The sequence below is a fragment of the Rutilus rutilus genome (assembly GCF_951802725.1).
Source record: "Rutilus rutilus genome assembly, chromosome: 5".
Lineage (NCBI taxonomy): Eukaryota > Metazoa > Chordata > Actinopteri > Cypriniformes > Leuciscidae > Rutilus > Rutilus rutilus.
Genome location: NC_140213.1, coordinates 45776813 through 45799060, shown reverse-complemented (window position 1 = coordinate 45799060; position 22248 = coordinate 45776813). Strand labels below are relative to the sequence as shown.

Below are 22248 nucleotides of genomic sequence, written 5' to 3'. Positions count from 1 at the left end.
TTCAATAGACACAGACCGTGATGACGCGCTTCCAGTTATTCACACCGGAAATCACCTATAACACGCTCATTTTTTTACATTTTGGGAGTAAAATACACATTTGTGATTTCAACAACCAAATGCATTTACACCGGTCCAGTTTGATCTCAGATCCCCTCCAGGAGAGGTTTGAGTGATCGGATTCAAATCCGATTCGGACGTCATTTACACTTGGTCTTTTCACAATCGGATCGAAATCCCTTCAGAGAAAACAGGATTTTTCATTTTTACTATCGGGGGAATAATGGGAATGCAAAAAATTCGTCCACTACTATAGAAGTTTATCCGATGATAATGTCCGCTTCTGAGAGCCACGGAAATGTGGAAATGGTCCATTACCCAAAAACTATTTTTCATGCACATGCATCTCTTCTCCTCCGCTCTTCTCAGAACAGTGTGTGGGCAGTTTCATTTCCATGGTCTGCTGTGTTAAACGCATCTTTGATTTAATTTTTACACTTGAGATGCTTCAGAATGCATGTTTCCCATGACTGAGTCCTGAACTTAGTCAGGGTCGTCGACTCTAAAAATACACATTTCCAGTGGACAGCAGCCTCATTTTCACTGATTTGCAACGCTTTGTCAGCTGAGCGATCGACAGCAAGACGCACAACCTAATGGACTGTACTAACTTTATGACAAATTAAATGTGGCATTAACTCTGATTGAGGAACATAATCCCTCAAAGAAAAGTAGCATCATCAAATAAACCTCAGGGCATATACAAGAAAATAAACTCCTGTGATCTCCCATTAGAAAAAAAGACTGACAGAAACCTCACTTTGTCAAAGCGTTCAAAGGGTTGTATGATTTTCTCACTGACAGCCTGCACACACACACACACACACACACACACACACACACACACACACGTCAAGTCATCTTCATTTATATAGCGCTTTTAACAATGTAGATTGTTTCAAAGCAGCTTTACAGAGATAAACGTATAATTTAAGGTAAGATTGTTTTGGCTTTATAGTAGGGGTGTAAGAAAAAATCGATACACATGAGTATCGCGATATTTTATTTTGCAATACTGTATCGATTTTCAAAAACGCAATATCGATTTTTTTTTTTTTTTTTTTTTACGTCCAAAAATATTCATGGTAAGACGGTGGTTCACGTTTATGTTGTTTAAAAGGCTCGCCGAACGGTGCGTGTCCACTGGCACGGAGCGAGCGGAGCAAGCGTTTTCAATTCATTCCATAGAAGTCGAGCTTCACGCTCAGCAGTGCATTTTGGGATTGACAGCGGACCGGAGAAAGCGTTGAGAGCGACTGAGAGCGTCAAAAGGTTGGGCAGTTCTCGACTTTATGCAAATATCAAGCGAAAAACGCGGTCGGCAGTTTATGATGGATTTAGTGCGTAAATCATTCATAGCTGTCAACATTGAACATTGAAAATAAGGGAGATTTCCCGGAATCCATCCCCAAAATAAGGGATTTTTTTTTTACACGATTCTTACCCAAAAACTTTTTAAAAAAAGCACTAATCATTAACAGTCTAAAGAGTTTATAACTACACAATATATATTACAGACCAATGGATATGTTTAAAGAGCTTTATTTATTAACAAAGTAAACATTCAGGGTTTCTGCAGGTTTCAGTAAGTCAAATTTAAGACCTTTTTAAGACATTTTAAGAACATAAAGATTCAAATTTAAGACCCTACACGTGACGACGCATTATCCAAGTTAGATAGATAGCTACCTCGGGATCATTATGTATCTACCTATCTATCTTTCTATCTATCTAGGATTATCTGATGTGTGTGTGTGAGACAGAGGGAGAGGTAGATATTTTTTTAATAGAAAATTGTACTTTTGCATATTATACTGTAAAAACACAGTTATTGTTGATTGTTGTTTTAGTTGATCATAACTAGAGGAAATGATAAGATGATTAAAATGACCAAAATTATCACGGTTATCACAGAATCCTGTTCAAAAAGTACTAATACTACAGAATGAAGTCAATTCAACAAGTTTTATGTCGAAAAACAGCAAAAAACAAATTGATTAGCATCAATATGCACTTTTTGTTTACGTAAACATTAAAATACCATTAAAAATGATGGCCAGATTTTAGAAGAGTGTCTTGCAACATGTTATCTACTAACATGTACAAGTTCAAATAAAGTTTTGACAAAAAAGGTTTTATTCAAAGATAAACCTCATATTTCAGCCTTTAAATATTTTTTTATAAAAAGTCAAAAAAGATAAATTACTGACATTTACACATTATAGCTTATATTTATTAGTAGTGTTTGGGTGCACCCCCATCCTTCATGTTGACTGTGCTTTCAATGTTGTTATGGAAAGGGGTGATTGGTTGGTTCCTGTCACATGACCTGCGGTGCGTTTGCGGCATTCTGAAAAGTGTAGATTTTTTTCATCTCGTTGCGCCTGGTAAAAAAATTTGCGCGTCGCTTCAATTATGAGCGTGCTTGCCGCGCGCCTACATTTGAACAAACTTGAGCGCGCAAAAGACGCGATATGTGAACGGCCTCTGGCGAGCTAGCTCATATCAAGCCACGAGCGACTGGTAGCACGCGAGCGACGAGTTGGAGACCCCTGATCTAGCGCTCCGCTTTGTAGGCTACAACTCCATACTTTTTGCTACTTTGTAACAACTTTCTGCGGCCAGCGTTTCTGGAAATGAACGAGGGTAAACACTTTTTTAGATCTGTCACCTGACTAAATGAAATTTAAGACCTAGGATGAAAATCTGGCCGTTTTTAAGACTTTTAAAAATACGGGATATTTTACGGGAAAATACTAAAACGGGAAGACAGCGGGAAAAGAGTTAAAATACGTGAGAAACCCGGAAAAAACGGGAGGGTTGACAGCTATGCATTTTGTTTACAAATTAGACGCTTTGCAGTTGTTTATATATGTTAAAGATTGTATTTTGGATGTGTTTATTGTTATTATATTGGCTGGGTTTATAAAATTGAAAGGATCTTTGCTTGGTGCATTTGGAAACAAAGCTTGTCTATTTCTAAATGTAATCGCGTGCATGATGATTATACTGTCCGTGTGTTGAAAAAAACAAACACACTCGTAACAGACACACCCCAAAGCGGAGACGTTACAGCGTTGCCAGCGGCACCGAGCGTAGTTTTGCCGCTGTAGTGGACGTGCGTTCACACCAAACGTGAATAGAGAGTCGATGGCGCGAGTGATTTCAATGTTAAGTTAATGCAAAGACGCGTTTACGCGCGTCTGGAGGTCCTGTGGCGCGAATGAGGCGTTTAGCGCGGCAGACGTTAATTTGCCTCATTCGCGCGTCCAGTTCTTTTAAAATCTTTTATCACTTGATAACTTGATTTCAATAGGCCTATATGACACATTCATTTTGTTCACTTTCATTCATTTTCGTCCAGTTCACGTTGTTGTTTTGTATTGTGACAGGGGCTATGTATTTTCTTTTATTATGGCCTACTTGAGAAATATAAAAATTTGCTCACTAAGAACCTGTGAACCACGATACCAAACTGGCAGTCTGATTTTCTGTGAACTGAATTGTTAACCTAAAGTAAACTTCTTTGACTTTTATGCACATCATGTCTTTTTTTAAATATAATTTTTTCTAAAATTATAGTCCTACTTAAAAAAAATCCCAATATATCGCCTTATGCACAGTATCGAAATATATTGCAATATATTGAATCGTGACCCATGTATCGTGATACGTATCGTATCGCCAGATTCTTGCCAATACACAGCCCTACTTTATAGCGGTTCTTTAATAAAGTTATTTTCCAGCTAAAGTTAGTTTTGATTGATTCGCTTCCGTCGCGACGATCATTTGTTATTAAATTAGGGGCCGCTAAGACGACACCGTTCTCTCTACACAGACTTTAAACGCGAACCTGTGAGAAACGCTGATGGCGTTCACATGCGCATTAAGAACGGGTTCTGTACGTTTGAATATATATGTGCAGGTTTGTAATTCCCTACAAACCAAGCCTAAAAGTACTGGTGTATCCTTATAATTTTGATACAGAATTTTATTTTATTTGATCAATTCGGGGTAGATACGCGAATTGAGTTTTCCCGACGACGCTTTATCTGTAGAGTGGTAAAGGGATCCTCCATAGGGAGAGACTAGTTGGCACTTCAGCACTGCGTTGTCAATGGTTGTCAACACAGACCACATCTAAAAGTGTTGTGAAACTATGTGATTAAAACACAGCACAGCTGCCGAGGACTGCTGGGAAATCTGTCTCGAACATTATCAAAGATTCAAAACACACCAGCGGAGAGAAATGCTGAGCGCAGCACTAAACACACTTAAACTGAGAAAATACCACATGTCCAGCAGAATAATAAATACACAAACACATCATTTAAAACAAAACGATAGATAGAAACAGGAAAGAAATTAAAACTTTTATTCAGAAAGGACGCGGGATTGATCAAAAGTGACTGTGAAGACATTTATAATGTTACAAAAGATTCTATTTCAGATTAATGCTGTTCTTTTGAACTTTCTATTCATCAAAGAATCGAGAAAAAAAAAAAAAAAAAAAAGTTTAATATGAAGCTGCACAACTGTTCTCAACATTGATAATAATCCTAAATGTTTCTTGAGCAGCAAATCATCATATTAGAATGATTTCCGAAGGATCATGTGACACTGAAGACTGGAGTAATGATGCTGGAAGTTCAGCTTTGATCACAAGAATAAATTACACTTTACTATATATTAAAATAGAAAACAGGTGTTTTAAATTGTAATACATTTTTCATAATTTTACTGTTTTTACTGTATTTTTGATCAAATAAATGCAGCCTTGTTGAGCAGAAAAACATTAAAAAATCTTACAGATCCCAAACTTTTAAACTGTTAGATAGATAGATAGATAGATAGATAGATAGATAGATAGATAGATAGATAGATAGATAGATAGATAGATAGATAGATAGATTAAATGATAGATTGAACGATAAGTCGGTAGATGCTGTGAGAACAAAGCATAACTATGTTTCCTGATGCTTTGAGAACACACACACACACACACACACACACACACACACACACACAACGAGAGAACAAGCAGTTCTTTATCATCTGCAGGTGGGTTCGCCCCAGTGCATGATGGGATACTGGAGGTGATGAGTCACTCAAAGAGTGTATGTACATGTTTGGGAATTCACATCCAGATTGTAGAGTGTGTGTGTATTAGTGTAAAGAGGGGAATTTTAGTCTGCGGTTCACGGCATGTGCAGACCTGCTGGTCACACACACATGTTCTTCTGCGACCTCTCTCGCTATAGATAGGCTAGTATATACACACTGTATATATACTGTCTGCATCATCTGTGTTCATTTAATGCCCATTTTATGTGCTTTACAGGAAAGACAAACATCTGTTCTGACTACATGGCCAAAGCACAAAGTGGACAATGGGAACAGTGAAAAATAAAACCCACTACAGTTATCAGTGAATCAGTTCAAATGAATCATCGGAATGAAACATGCGGTTCAGAATGACTCTCGTTTGTGTGGAGGGACGTGAATGCAACTCAAACACGCTCAAAGAGCACATACACTCACCTTTATAACTGTTACATGGTGTTTGTGATGCTGTGAGTGTGTGTTTATGAGAACAGGTTATGTGAGAGAGTGTCATGACTGATACAGCACTGGTACAGCGAGACGAGACACACACACAGAGAGAGATGGAGGAACAAATGAGTGCATTCCTCTCTCTCTCTTTGATGAGGACGGGGTGGGTGCAGCTCTGGACATGACAGAAAAGCTCAATTATATAGAGAAGCACAAAAATGGCCAGAAAAGCATCAATAACTCTGTCTCTCATTGATAGATAGATATTCAGATGGAATGATGGAAATTCAAATAGATAGATATAGCCTAACGCACGATAGATTTAACGAACGTTATACAAAACAAAAGACAGATAGACAGGACGATATATAGATATAACTACACGATGGATGGATGTGTGGATGATGGATGGATGGATGGATGGATGGATGGATGTGTGGATGGATGGATGGATGGATGTGTGAATGATGGATGGATGGATGGATGTGTGGATGGATGGATGGATGTGTGAATGATGGATGGATGGATGGATGGATGGATGGATGTGTGGATGATGGATGGATGGGTGGGTGGATGGATGTGTGGATGATGGATGGATGGGTGGGTGGATGTGTGGATGGATGTGTAAATGATAGATGGGTGGGTGGATGGATGGATGGATGTGTGGATGGATGGAGGGATGGATGGATGGATGGATGGATGTGTGGATGGATGGATGGATGGGTGGATGGATGTGTGGATGGATGTGTGGATGGATGGATGGATGGATGTGTGGATGGATGGATGTGTGGATGGATGTGTGGATGGATGGATGGATGGATGTGTGAATGATGGATGGATGGATGGATGGATGGATGATTGTGTGAATGATGGATGGATGGATGGTTGTGTGAATGATGGATGGATGGATGTGTGAATGATGGATGGATGGGTTGATGGATGGATGTGTGAATGATGGATGGATGGATGGTTGTGTGAATGATGGATGGATGGATGGATGGTTGTGTGAATGATGGATGGATGTGTGGGTGGATGGATGGATGGATGGATGTGTGTGTGGATGGATGGATGGATGGATGTGTGGATGATGGATGGATGGAGGTGTGGATGGATGGATGGATGGATGTGTGAATGATGGATGGATGGATGTGTGGATGGATGGATGGATGTGTGGATGGATGGATGGATGTGTGGATGGATGGATGGATGTGTGGATGGATGGATGTGTGAATGATGGATGGATGGATGGATGGATGGATGTGTGAATGATGGATGGATGGTTGTGTGGATGGATGGATGTGTGAATGATGGATGGATGGATGGATGGATGGATGGATGTGTGGATGGATGGATGGATGGATGGATGTGTGAATGATGGATGGATGGATGGATGGATGGTTGTGTGAATGATGGATGGATGGATGGTTGTGTAAATGATGGATGGATGGATGGATGGATGGATGTGTGAATGATGATGGATGGCTGGTTGTGTGAATGATGGATGGATGGGTGGATGGATGGATGTGTGAATGATGGATGGATGGATGGATGTGTGAATAATGGATGGATGGATGGATGGATGGTTGTGTGAATGATGGATGGATGGGTGGATGGATGTGTGGATGGATGGATGGATGTGTTGATGGATGGATGGATGGATGTGTGGATGGATGGATGGATGGATGGATGTTTGGATGGATGGATGGATGGATGATGGATGGATGGATGTGTGGATGGATGGATGGATGTGTGAATGATGGATGGATGGATGTGTGGATGGATGGATGGATGGATGGATGTGTGGATGGATGGATGTGTGGATGGATGGATGGATGTGTGGATGGATGTGTGAATGATGGATGGATGGATGGTTGTGTGAATGATGGATGGATGGGTGGATAGATGGGTGGATGGATGGATGTGTGAATGATGGATGGATGGATGGATGGTTGTGTGAATGATGGATGGATGGATGGATGGTTGTGTGAATGATGGATGAATGGGTGGATAGATGGGTGGATGGATGGATGTGTGAATGATGGATGGATGTGTGAATGATGGATGGATGTGTGAATGATGGATGGATGGATGGTTGTGTGAATGATGGATGGATGGGTGGATGGATGGATGGATGGATGTGTGAATGATGGATGGATGTGTGAATGATGGATGGATGGATGGATGGTTGTGTGAATGATGGATGGATGGATGGATGGATGTGTGAATGATGGATGGATGATGGATGGATGGATGTGTGAATGATGGATGGATGGGTGGATGGATGTGTGAATGATGGATGGATGGATGGTTGTGTGAATGATGGATGGATGGATGGATGTGTGAATGATGGATGGATGGATGGATGGGTGGATGGCTGTGTGAATGATGGATGTGTGGATGGATGGATGTGTGAATGATGGATGGATGATGGATGGATGGATGTGTGAATGATGGATGGATGGATGGATGGATGGATGGATGTGTGAATGATGGATGGATGGATGGATGGTTGTGTGAATGATGAATGGATGGGTGGATGGATGGATGGATGGATGGGTGGATGGATGGATGTGTGGATGATGGATGGATGGATGGATGGATGTGTGAATGATGGATCATTAGTCAAGTGTTATTGAAGCCGTTTTTACACTTGACCATTTGTTATTTGTAATGAATCAAATTATATTTTGGTTTGTATTTATAATGTTAAATAAAATAATTACAATAAATAACTACATTTAAAATAATATTCAAAGTATTTACATCACTGGATTATACAAAAATCGTCATTAGCTCATGGTTATGTAATTTGAAAAACATCTTTGGGTTGATCTTCAACCAAAAATAACTATATAATGATATATTCCATTACCATGATGACATAAAATCACTCGTACAACTATTTATGACTTTGGTCATACCGTACCCGCCCGCCTCGGCCCATTTCACAATCACAACATTAAGAAACTGGCCTTTTTAAACACTCATTTCAAACCTCTAAAGCAACACATGGTTTATGTTGCATCTCTTCACTCTTAAGACATGATTACACTGAAGTACTCCAGATCAACCACAACAGCTTCTTCATCACAGATAATCCAAACATCGACAAACACACTCCAACGTCACGCTAAGAGTTCCTGTGAACTTCAAGAACCCATTATGCTTTTAAAAGAGGCTTCCAGTTCCTCCCAGACCACAGCGCATCCGGTTTACTGGCCCTCTTTCTTTTGGCAAACAATACATGTACAGCGGACGGCTAGCATTACGTGTAAATTATCTGCGCTCGCTGTAAAGCGTGAGGAAACAGAATCTGTGCGGAGGGGAAGAGAGAATGAAAGAGAGAAGACTGAACAGCAGTTGTGCTCTACAGTACCGCCGTGATTTCAGCGGAGAACAGAGGACCTGCCCTGCGGCACACACACACACACACACACACACACTGATCAGCCATATGTGACATGCTCAAACACATTCATACACACAAATACACATGCACTATTCTACTACACAACATTTACAGGAGCAAGTCTTTACATGTGGCTTGTGTGATCTTTGACATATTGGCCAACTAAACTAGATCGCAAAGCACATTTTTTAGATGCACAATTCTAATTAAAGGCATAATTATCCAACTTTTAATGCATAATTCTAATTAAATCATGATTCTAATTAAATGCATAGTTCTTCGTTTTCTAAAATGGACGAATTATGATTTAATTAATCATAATTATTCAATTTTCAATGCATAATTCTTCAATTTTTGATGCGTAACTAAAATATAATTCTACCATTTTCGATGCATAATTCTAATTAAATGCATAATTCTTCCATTTTTGATGCATAATTCTAATTAAATGCATAATTCAATGCATAATTCTTCCATTTTTGATGCATAATTCTAATTAAATGCATAATTCTTTCATTTTAAAATCCGTACAGTCACTGCTGGATCAAAGACCAAATGGACCCCTGCTGATAACAATGACACAAAACAACATGCTTTAGACACACTAAACACAACAGTGTGTGTGTGTGTGTGTGTGTGTGTGTGTGTGTGTGTGTGTGTGTGTGTTTGTACTCACCGCAGGAGCAGCAGGTGAAGCAGTTAGTATGATACAGGTTCCCCATCGCCTGACACGCTTGACTCGCTCCATAAACACCTTTCCCACACTTGACACAGATCCCTGGGAGAGCACAAACACACAGCAAGCCGTCAGGAGTGTATTCTGTGTGGAGAACACGCAATCACTGATCTTTAGACATCAGACGGCACTGACGCTACTACTTTAGCTGACAAATAGAGTCTGAATAAAACTGTGTAATGTGGTGAGAGGAGAAAGAGTGAAATGTTTTTTACATCGGATGACATATAATAGTGTTTCCAATAACTAAACAACTATTTTTTAATTAATAACTTATTAGAAATGTATTTATATTGGTTTCGTATCATTTTGTAAAAACTTTTAAGAAAAATGTGGTTTAACCGTCAAGTAAAAAAATAGTAACAAAATCAGAAAAGTTGTTAAAGTTTTTTTTCTCCAAATATCATGAATTATTCCTTTACATTTTACAACCTTAACCTTGCCTTGTCATAAAATTGATCTGATATTTAATACAGAAATAAAAAATATGATCAGTGTATTTATGCCACTGATATGAATTTCATTCTGAATGTATTTTGAATTAATTAATATACATTTTGTTTTAATCATTCACTGATTTGTCAAAAAATTGGGTTGACAAACAAGGGAATTAATTTTACTCGATGCAAACATTAACTATTAAAGAGCTAGCCAAACATAACATTATCCTATTTGTGCTATTTGAATCCTCATTATTGTTTTATGTTTTTGAATGTTTTATTAGCTACGTTGAGAACTTTTGCCTGACTGTGTACTAGTGCTAAATAAATAACGGTGAGAGAAATTATGTATTTAGAAGTGACGGAAGATTAAAAACCCATCAGTCATTGTTCACTCTAGTTACACAGGAAGTGCTCGGCATCATGGGAGAATGAGTCAGCAAGACTAATGCATGCAGTGTCACGAACAAGATGGCCTCCGTCGGGGGTCGCATTCCACACCGGGGCCACGGTCAACATCTAGACATGGTCACGCTGAGGTCACAACATCATCTTCCCAACAACAACATTCTGATAACTGAACGCAGTGTTTCGGGAAATCCAGTCTCCGAACCACAAACCGATTGTTTGATAAGACAGGAAATATATTCAGCCCTTAATGATTTAAGAAAAAAGCTTAATCTACATAAAACCCATTTGTGCGTGTGATAACAGGCTCTCGAAGAGCAACACTCATCAGATAAGCTCTCGGTGACTTAATGGCTAACTCATCAAGATAATTATAGCATCATCGAGGGGGAATGTCGTGTCCCAGAATCCAGCACTTCTGATCTAATCGTGTTTGTTAAAGTCCCGGGTTTACGGCTGAGAGGCGCGGCTGCATAAACACGCACGACTTCTGCACACAAGCACACATTATTCACCCCGAGAATCAGAAGCAGCGCTGCTTAAATATGGCAAAAATCATAATCATGATCAGAATGCTCACAGTTATTCAACCCAAGTACTAGTTGACTTTGGAAACGTCATGGATTTTTTAACAGTGTTTCCTTGAACTTTTTTGAACAACTGAAAAACAAATAAAAATAAATATGATTAAAAAAACAAATGAATAAATTGATATATTCAATAAATATTGAATAAAAGTATAAATAATATATAAAAAAAATATATATAAAAATTATAAATACTATAAATATAAAAAAATAGATAAAAACAAATAGATAAATATTAGATAAAATATAAATAATATAAAAATAATAATATAAATCTAAACTATAAATGTAAAAATAAAAAACAAAACAATATAAAAGTATAAATAATGTAAATATAAAATGTAAATGATATAATAATAATAATAATAATAATAACATTTAATTAAAAAAAATTTAGTTCAACTTAATGCTCTGCTGTAAAGAAAATGGTGTTCTTGATTTATAACACAAGACAAAAAAAAAGCATAATTTTAGCACAATAAAAGTACGAAAAGTACAAAAATTATGAACAAAATAGGCTAACAATACCAGTCTTTCCACAGTGTCATTAGTTTCTTTCTGATCATTGTTTTTTACATTCAGTCAGCCAGCATGTTCAGAAGACTACTCTATAAGCTGTAAGCAAATGTCTTTACCACACTCGCGTTTTATTATCAGCAAGTAACCAATAGAAATGCACGGTTTTTCATTAGCTGGATAAAAGCTTTCATAATAAACCAGGAAAAAAACTTCAGCACGGCTTCATGTGAATGGGAAATATTTCACTTAAAGGATTGTGTTCAACAGAACATGACTTTTCGCAGTGGAATCACAAAGCTATTGTTATTGTATCTAAACTGGATAACCCTTAGGAACAACTAACCCAGCGGTGACTAACCACACGTTCAGCCGACTGAAGACGCATGAATCACAATGTTGATCCGCATTTTAGACTGACTGTCATTCGGTGTGGCTGACTTGTTTTTTTCCTCATCTGTCCAGTGCCACACACTCTAAAACATGCTGGGTTATTAATTTTTTTAACCCAAGTGCTGGATTCAGCATGTTGGGTCATTTTATTGGGCTGTTTTTAATATATTTTTTAACCCAGGTGCTGGGTAGAATTTCTGTAACTCAACTGGGTCATTTTTACTGTCAATACAAATGAGAAAGCTACCCAGCGCTGGGTCAGTGTAACCCAATATTGGGTAGTCTGTGCCAAATCAGTTAAAACTGGATACATTTGTCAATGGTCATTTGGCTTCATCTAAAATTGCACTCTTCCCTACTATATAGCAGGTGAAAAACAGTATTGACAAGTATGTCAAGTACACGGATTTCGAGAAAAAAGACCCACGTTGGCCAGCAACTTAAAAAAGAAAAGAAAAACACTAAAAGGGAGACTTTCATTAAAACAAGAAGGTCATATTTTACCCTAGAATCGAAAGAGAAGGTGAAAAAAATTCTATATGAAAAAGCCTGGTTTTTGCATTCATGCATTTGCCAGATGCTTTTATCTAAAGTGACTAATATTGCATTCATTCAGTTCATTCATTCCCTGGAAATCGAAGCCATGATGACATCGCCGTTGCTAGCGCTATAAAAACTGAAGCATGAAAACAAATACATTCTTAGCACAAATGGTACTTATGGTTTGAGCTGAACAAAGCTAAACACAGTTTAAAGCTAAGCATGAAGAACCTTTAACATCAGTGGAACCTAGCATTAGTAGTGATGCTTGATTTAAAACACCATTAACTAGATAGTAGCCTATTTGTCACTCAAAACAAGGCAATATTGTGCTGACTCTGACTGTGTGAACCGCAGTGAGAGATACACATGTAATGAGGAGGGTTGGCAACTCAACAAGATGTACTCCTCTTCTCACCAGGTACACACTGGTACCAGATCCTCCAGCTCGAGAATGACAACTCCTTCCTCTCTGGCTGATATGAAAATTAAAAAAAATTTTTCATTGTTTCTCGAAACATCAAAGCAATTCCACACCGGCGATGACATGACTGCGGCGCCAAGTCCCCACGCATCATGTACGTCCTCACGTGTTGACGTCATCAAATCGTGATCGGTTCGTGAGATCGGCCAAGTTCATTGGGTACCGATCGAGTCATAAAATGTGATTATCGGCCGATACCGATCTCCGGCCGATCGACCGGAGCATCCCTACTTTCAACGCTTTGTTTTACACCAGGTCAAAGATTATGCTGCTTTCTAGGGGTATATGTATCATGTAATGATTCGATACATATTACGATATGATATTATTGCGATACTCCAAGACATATGGTAAAATGTTAACAAAAAAAATGTATCGTCTTGGACTTGGTGCTGAAACCCAAAGCACAGGACAATAGAGACACCAGAATAACAATATTCATGATTCTGAAGCTGAAAATACAGAATTATTGTAGATGAATATGCTTCCGCTCTGTCACTGACTAGATATATGTAAAATAATGTAGGCCTTTTTACTGGTAACAAGACATTTAGCATTATCAGGACACACAAATATCCCCCCATTGCATTATTATACATTATATCCAACATTATATATAGCAGTTTAATGTAGTGCTGACACTAAAACTCTGAAAACTTAAATTTTTTCTCACTCAGTAATATTAATTTTTGGTGAACTATACACAATACATATTGTCACTATCCATGATAAATATTCGCTTTGAAAACAGTCGCTTTGGCCTGTTTTTGTGCTATTGTTGATCTCACTTAATCCGTCTATTATGCATATTATCCACCAATGCAATAACTGTGAACTGGACTTTGCATTACTGCAGCACACACCATTATACTCACTTTTCCCTAGTTACTAATGATTCTTCACCTCATATACTGTTTTTCTTGTTGTTTATTTGTCGCAAAATATACTTTTGTTGATCTCTTGCACTCCATGAAATTGCACTGTCGTCTGATGCCCTAATATAATCTCGTTGTATCATCGCAATGACAATAAATTATTATTATTATTATTATTATTGATGCATTTTTGTATTGCGATATATTGTTACACACCTACTGCTTTCTTATTGTTCTGTTTGGACGACAGTCAGAATCTTTACAGAAAGATTGGAAAACCTCTACATGTACAACCACAACGCACTGAACACAGCCGTGCATTCAGAACTCAAATCACACAATCATTGCATTTCTTTTGCACCAAATCAAAATGTTGGAAAGACAAGATGCAAAAAAGCAAAAAAAAAAACAAGAACGTGAACGTGAACAAAGTCTCATTCTGTGTTTATTTTAAACCAGACCACGAATCCCGAGTGCCTGTGTGGATACATGGAGGTCAGAGGTCAGCTGATTCAGCACAAAAGCGGGCGAAAATGGTGCCAGCAAATATCCAGCTCTTCTCAGGAGATTACTTTGAGAAACTCAAAGTCCGCAAAGCTATGTTTGCTACGAGTGTTGCGGCGCAGACTGTTTCAGTGTTTTGTGCGCGTTTGTGTGCACGTGTGCGGACTAAGATCATTGTTATTCTGAGCAGGTGATCGGCGTTGACCCCCAGCAGCTGTGTCTGGCTCAGAGACACTCAGTGTGTGCCAAGAGTCTGCAGCGCATTCAGGCCCGCCAAGACTCCGCGGCCGCAAGACTGAATGCAAACTCAACCAATCCTGCATTATTTGTGATACCACCCAAAGTTGCGAAGTTTTTCTGAAAACAATGTAAACTAGTGAAGGAAAAAAGCAATATTAGCCAATCAAAATTCCAAAATTCAAGGCCAATCATACACTTAAAGTGAGCACTTAGTTTACACCTGGTATTAAACCACCACTAAAGATTATTTTTTACTTTAAAATAATGTTTCCAAAATGGTTTCATCAACTCGTAACAGGGTGAACGGCACTTCTGCATTCGCTTTGCGACCCTCTATCGGCTATAACCGCACTACGCAAGTTTGCCAGATCGGGTCGCGTTTCTGTAGTTCAAATGAGACTTAAAAACTACAAATTTGACTTGCTTTACGGCAAGCGTTACAATAGTCATTATTTAGTTTTTCTTCGTTTCTGATGTCGCAATACATCATACTTTCATAAACTCATGCAACATACTCTATTTTCAAAGCCGGTGCTGGATAAACAGCGAGCGTGCGCGCGACTGTAGGCTACATTATTTACGACAGCGATAATGGACAATTCCGCTTCCGACCTGTAGGGGGACCGAAGAGGAAAAGTGCTTTGGTGTGGCTGCTTTAAGATGAGTTTTGGTCGAACGAATAAGACTCAAATAGACGAGGGAGACACATTGCCGTTTACACCTGTGGCATGTTGCACAGAGCTGGTTTCAGCTACTAGGGGTGTCGAAATTAATCGATACATCGCGATGCAGACGAGGACGATTCGGTATCGGTTCAGTAATAGACCACGACCAATTATAATGTACTGATGCTTTTCTGATGCCATTTGTTGCATACGTGCTTTGTCGCGGTAACATACAATGGCAGAGGGAGGCGAGACGCAAGTGCGAGTAACTACTTTAAAAGCCGACATCTGGGCACATTTCGGCTTTATGAACGACCTGGTAAGCACGACCTGGAGAAGACACACGCTGTGTGTAAATCATGTCACGCACAAATACAATATGCAGGGGATAACACCACGAACTTGAGAAACCACGTCAGCCGTTGTCACCCCGAGCTGTTAGCGCCTGGCAGAGCTGCGGTCTCGTGTCGTGGACGAATGGCAGCGATCACTTTTAATGTTCACTTTTGCGTGTTCTAAACGCTTGTTGTCTTCTGTGCCCAGACTTGAGTTTTGTTTGATGTTTGATATATTCAAGAAGCGTGTTTTCTTCGAGCAGGTCAAATTAAAGGTTCAGGTCATATATCTGACTGCTTGTATTTACAGACAAAATTGTATACATGTGAAGTAAACTTGAACATTGAGGATGCAGTGCATCGTGATATCGAACTGAACTGAATCAAAGACATGATAATCTCTTCATTTCCATGCACAGAATGAGATGATTAGCAGTGCCCTTTTGCATGCAAAAAAACAAACATGCATTTGATCTCAGAAAAGTACTATAAGATGTCCATACATGCACTAATATATTTTGTTAGAAGTTTTCTGATAATTCACTGATAATCTCTTTATTTCCATGCATGCTCAAATAGGGTGCGTGGAGGCGTTTCCTCGGTTTAATGTCAGTTATACCGAACTGCATTGGTTTTTGCATGTTACATGACTGCAAATAAGCTTTGAGAGCTGCAGCAGAGGGAAAGATCATTGGTAACTTGCATTTCTGACCTCTTTTGGGGGAAATACTGTCGGTTTAGGAGCTTGACAGCAGCGAGAAGATTCTGATGCATGTTTGGAACGACACGACAGTGAGAAAACCATGACATATTTTTCATTTTTAGTTGAACTCACCCTTTAAGAGTGCAGAAAGACACATCACGAATACCCGGCGAGATTGATTTTAAGGGAGCTGTTGTCACGGTAACGGAGAGGGCTCGCTCTTGCGCGCAGACTAATGCAGACTAAAGAGGGTTCGGCATGCAGTGAAAAACACATCACCTGCTTCTCAGAGGCAAAACACAGTCATGCCTCCATCTCTAGACTTCCTGCAACTAAACCTGTGCAAATGTGTTTCCAGGCAGCAGAAGAAACACACACACACACACACGTTTGCTACGGAGACACAAAAGACGAGACAATCAGACAGACCTAAAGCTTTCGTTAGTGAGCTCCACTTGATCACTTGAAAAGATGCTGAGAAAGTCATGTAAGGCAAGTTTATTTATATCGCACATTTCACACACAATGGTAATTCAAAGTGCTTCACATAAAAAGAAACAGGAATAAAAATGGAATGCATATAAGAAATAAAAATAACAAGAAAAGGATGGAAGAGTGAGAGAGTTTCACAGCTGCTTGTTTTACTTCCCATGTGGTGTTTTCTCGGATGTAGTAGTTAGTGGGGTTTACTCAGCAAACAACGCAACTACTATTGCTCATACCTAGTGTTAATGATCTGAACAAACACTGACCAGCAGCAGACATGAACAATTCCTTTAAATCACGCATCTAGTTTAAATGCTGTTTTCTCTGGTCATTACAGCAAGAAAATGGGAGTTTTATGGTTTAAAGAGATTTTAAGGCACTTTATCTGCTCTGCTGCCGTATTTCACCTCCACTAAAGCAACGCTAGTTCTGCCAAATCACAAATTAGGATTTCCCTAAGAAAATGAAAAAGAAAACCACACACATACGCTCACATGCCTCTAAAGAACATTTCTGTTGATGTTCAGGACTTGGAAGGACACTGGCAGGAAGTGGCGTTCAAACTGGGAGACAAAGTATGTACTCTCTGAAGACTTGCCTTTTTCCGTCCAGGTCCGGGCCAAAAACATGCCGCTAAGAACCCTGTTTGTCTGCTCACCGACTACAATGTCCTTTTTGGGCAGTGCCAGTTGGGATACCAGCAGCCTTTGTTGTGATTGGTCTACCGCTGATGCCCGGTGTGACCAAAACCAATCAGAAATCAGCAGGTTCCCAATGCGAAACGAGCCAGATCACCCAGTTACTGCGGTGTTTAGCCAAAGTTCGTAGTTCACTTGGCACCGTGCGCCGACCTGCATACTTAAACCCTGTGGGTCGGGTGCAAAACTAGTGTTTTATCACAAACAACACACTGAACAAATAAACAAACAAACAAAAACTATGATTATAATACTGTCAGCAGATTAAATTCAACAAGATCTACCCGTAGGATCTTTCAACAATAAGTCCTTTTTGCTGAAGCCTCCAGCTACGTCTCAAACTGTGCTCACATTTGCCCAATATATGCACTCGGCGAATTCTCAGGAGACCGAATGATCCGAGCTGCTACTCACATTCATTTCATAGCGCTATGCTATAGACCTTATGCGACAGAGAAACGAGGGCGCCGCCATCTTTAGAATATTGTCTTTTAACTTCCGTTTTTGTGGTCGCTCTGTATATTTCTATGGCGCTGCTGTCCAGGAGTAATTAGCTTTTGAAGTGGATTTACTTAAAAGTTAACGAAAGTTATCATGAGGATTGCAATGTTTAAAGCAGATGTGTTAACAAATGTCAGTAGACCGGGAAGATTTTAAAATGAGACGTTCATTCATAAACACGGACGATCGCTGTGAAAATACAGACCGGAAGTCAAAAGACAACGAGCGCAGCGCTGAAAAGGGGCGGGGTTATATAAGGGGCGGGGCTACATAAGGGGCGGGGCTACATAAGGTCTATAGGGATGCACCGATATGAACATTTTGGTCAATACCGATAACCGATAATCCTTTATATTTGAAAGCCGATAACCGATATATATTGGCAGATAAATATAAATCCAAATTATTATGTAATTTTTGAGAGCCTGATCGCAAAAACAAAAGTTTCACCATTAAAATCCATATTCCAAGCACACAATTATAATGTTCTCTACATTTTATGTAGCCTATTTGACAGACTTTTTTTTTATTTTATTTTTTTTGAAGTGATTCCAATCATATTTCAAGCAGTTCAAAAGCAGCATGTTGAACAGTGCGCATCTCAAGTGTTTCAGCTGAAGGAAATAATCCATTATTTATTGTCTTTAATATATCGTACAATTTCCATATCAGGCCGATAACGATAACATTAGAAATGAACATATAGGCTTATCGTCAGATACCGATATAGTGGTCGATATTATTTGTCAAGTAAGTTTTATTGGAAGACAATTAAAAACAATTTTCTACAATCTTACAGATGTCTCTTTACCAATAATACAAAAATAATAATAATAATAAAAAATAATAATAATAATAATTAATAATGGTCGATATTTTGTGCGTCCTACTCTTTACTCTTACTGGATTGCTATCAAGTCAGTTGTGTCTATTTTTATTTCTACATAGGAAGTTTGGTTTCAGATAAAGTTAATAATTCAGAGTCATGAAGTCTCCTGGGCTATAATGTTCAACATCTGAGCATTAAACCTGCACTAATGAATGAAACGACACCGCCATCAGTCCGATATGCTGCAACATGCCTTGTGATATGATCCAGGTTTTGGGAATTTGCTGTTGTTTGCATGCTGCCTTTCGCTGAAACCGAGTCTGGATTAATGATGATTTAACCCGCTCCAAGATAATCATAATGTCAGACATATAAAGTGCTCAAGTATAAACCCTTTTGTCCAGAAAGCACACTGATTCATTGACTAAACATGATTTACACCTGTTTTCCCACACTCTAATGATACTTTAATGAGTCCAACACAAAGGCTGCTCTGTGCTGCTCTGGTGGAGGGGGTTTGCGTGTGTCAAGGTGTGAACGTGACTTTTCCACCAACAATTTTGGACAAGTTTATTCAAAATAACCCATGTTTTTATGAGCTCAAGCGGACAAAAACAAAGCTGACGTCTCCATATGGAGAGCTTTAATGCACTCTTAAAAATAAAGGTAGTTCGGCCAAAAATAAAAATTATCCCATCATTTAGTTATATTAAAAAATACCCTGGTTTTTCCAAGCTTTATAATGGGAGTGAATGGTATCTGAGATTTTGAACCCCCAAAAAGTGCATCCATCCATCATAAAAGTAATCCATACGAGGGGTTAATAAAAGCCTTCTGAGGTGAATCTATGCGTCTTTGTAAGAAAAATATCCATATTTATAACTATATAACAACTATTTTATATAACTATATAATAAAATATTTATAAAATATAATCATATAGGTCATACGTCAGGTCAGAGGTCACTCTACCTTTACCGGAAGCCAGTGATTATAGTTTATAAAGTTATAAATATGGATATTTTTCTTACAAAATCCCATAACTTAACCCCCTGGAGCCGTATGGATTACTTGTATGATGGAGGGATGCGTTTTTTGGAGCTTCAAAATCTCAGGTACCATTCACTCCCATTATAAAGCTTGGAAAAGCCAGTTTTTTTATTGTATTTATTTAACTAATTGTGTTCGGTTGAAAGAAGAAAGTCATACACACCTAGGATGGCTTCAGAGCAAATTATGGGATCATTTTAATTTTTGGGTGAACTAACCCTTTTAATACCCTAAAAATAAAGTTTCTTTAACACCCATGGAACTTTTCCATTACCCAAAAGGAGGGAAAATGTTATTTAGATGATTAAAGTGTTCTTTTGCACACAAAGAGAAATAAAAATGATTCTTTTAAGATTGTTCGCTGAAAGGTTATCCAAAATGGTTCTTCTGTGGCATCACTGCGAAAACCCCCTTTAAATGCACAAGTGTGTGCTCTAAACTAATAAGAAGTTACTCTGGATCTACTCACCAAAATATTCCTTTTTCATGTGCAGCTCGAGCTCCTTCTCCAGCTCCAGGGTGAGGGCCTCCAGGCGCCGCTCCGCCTGACTCGGGCCGCTGTCCCGGGATGGAGTGACCTGGTACGGGAGCTTGAAGCGCTGCCCCCCGGTGCCCGTTTTCCCGTAGCTAAACGCGATATTGACGTCTGAACTCTCCTGTTGCGGTTCTTCCAGCACGGGAAACGTTTGGAGATGAACGCGGTGGCCGTTTGGCTCAGTGAAGTCCTCCGGTAACGGGATCTGGAGCTCGGGGTAAGCGCTCATCGATCCCCGGGAGCTCCGCGAACTCCTGGAACTGTGGCTGGAGATGCTCGACCGGGGACTGATCACGCAGTTTGGTCGCGCGCTTCCGTCCTGACTGCAGATACCGGGGATAATCCCGTGCACCGCGGAGCTCTCCGGGTCGTGGTTCCCCGCAGGCGTGAAGCGCGAGTCGGAGTAGCTTGAACGCGGGCTTGTGGTGCTCGACCTGGGGCTGATGTGTCTCTGATCATAGCCCATGCTGATACCGCTAGTTCGGTTGCTGCTCGGTTTGCTCCCGCAGTCGTAACTAGTGAGGCTGGTTCTGGGGCTGGAGTGTTTGCTGGTGTCACTGGCCGTGCTCGCGTAACTAGACCGGGGACTGATCACGCTGTTCCCCCCGTCCTGACCGGGTGACACCAAGCTGGACCGCGGGCTGCTGATACTCGACCTCGGGCTGGTGTGTTTGCTCTGATCCTGCGACGAGTGAGTGGAAGCCAAGCTGGACCGGGGGCTCGTGCCCGTGTACCTGCCGTCAGGGTTGGCCATACATAAGCTGTTGCTCCTCGCGCCCGAAACGGGCACCTGTTTCCCCGGAACGAGCCCGTCATATGCGCAGCCGGTGCTGTACCGGTGCACCTCCGCGTGCGTGTATCTCCTGAGACGGTCCGACGCGCCGCTGTAACACGGCAAGGCAACTTCAGATTTGGTGCAGTACGCGTCGGGATCGGGGTAAACCGATTCCCTTTGCGGAGAACAGAAATCCAGAGGCACTGAGGGTCGGTTACCGTTGACGGAGCGCACGGGAGCCGCGCCGTAGACTTTGTTCCCGGAGCTGCCATTCATTCGCTTAGTTTTCTCCATGTCGGGGTTCGGCTCCCCGTATATCCCATCCTGATAAACGTCATATATGGAGAGGTTTTCCATCAGTTTGCTCGCTCTGCGCCCCGGATCCTCGTCATATTCATCCATGTCGCGCGGCGAGTTGAGGGACGTTGAACGCGGGAGCGCGCGGAGCACTAACTACAACACAAACTGCATTTTACACGGAAAAATGCCGCCTCAGGCGAGCCATCGTTGACTGTTCGCGCTTACTTTAGTCCATCACCGTCATTTCGTCACGATACATGATCCCCGTGTGTCGATTTGCGGCGATACAGGCGTCGTGACAAAGTTTCCTCACAAGCGAACGTTTGTCAATTTCAGTTTTTGTAAAGTTGAAAGGTCTTTACAGTCAATGGCGCGCTGCGCGGAGGAATTTTCTCGCTTTGATTTTACGTGATTGTTTCTGCAAACTTGTTTCCAGCGAATCCAACTCGCCTGAAATTCCCCCCCGAGAATTTCGCAACAATCTGGAGAGATGCTGAGTGCGTAGACGAACGAGAACGCATTTTTTAAACGATGTATTTAGGACTAGTTTGTGTAAGAGGAATGCGCGGAGGGAGACGAGTGGCGCTGCGGCGCTCTGGAATGTGGTTAATGCCGGAGCGAAACAA

At 40.1% G+C, this 22248-nt stretch overlaps 1 protein-coding gene across 1 annotated transcript in view; it reads right to left on the bottom strand.

Moving 5' to 3' along the window:
* wtip (WT1 interacting protein) overlaps positions 1-22006 on the bottom strand; it is a 37535-nt gene extending 15529 nt beyond the window's left edge. Inside the window, exons 1-2 of the mRNA XM_084409279.1 lie at positions 20482-22006; positions 9699-9800 (exon numbers count right to left, since the gene is read on the bottom strand). Coding sequence (XP_084265405.1) covers positions 9699-9800; positions 20482-21724 — 1345 coding nt within the window. The 5' untranslated portion in view covers positions 21725-22006. The remainder of the gene's footprint in view (positions 1-9698; positions 9801-20481) is intronic.
* Positions 22007-22248: the final 242 nt, after the last annotated feature.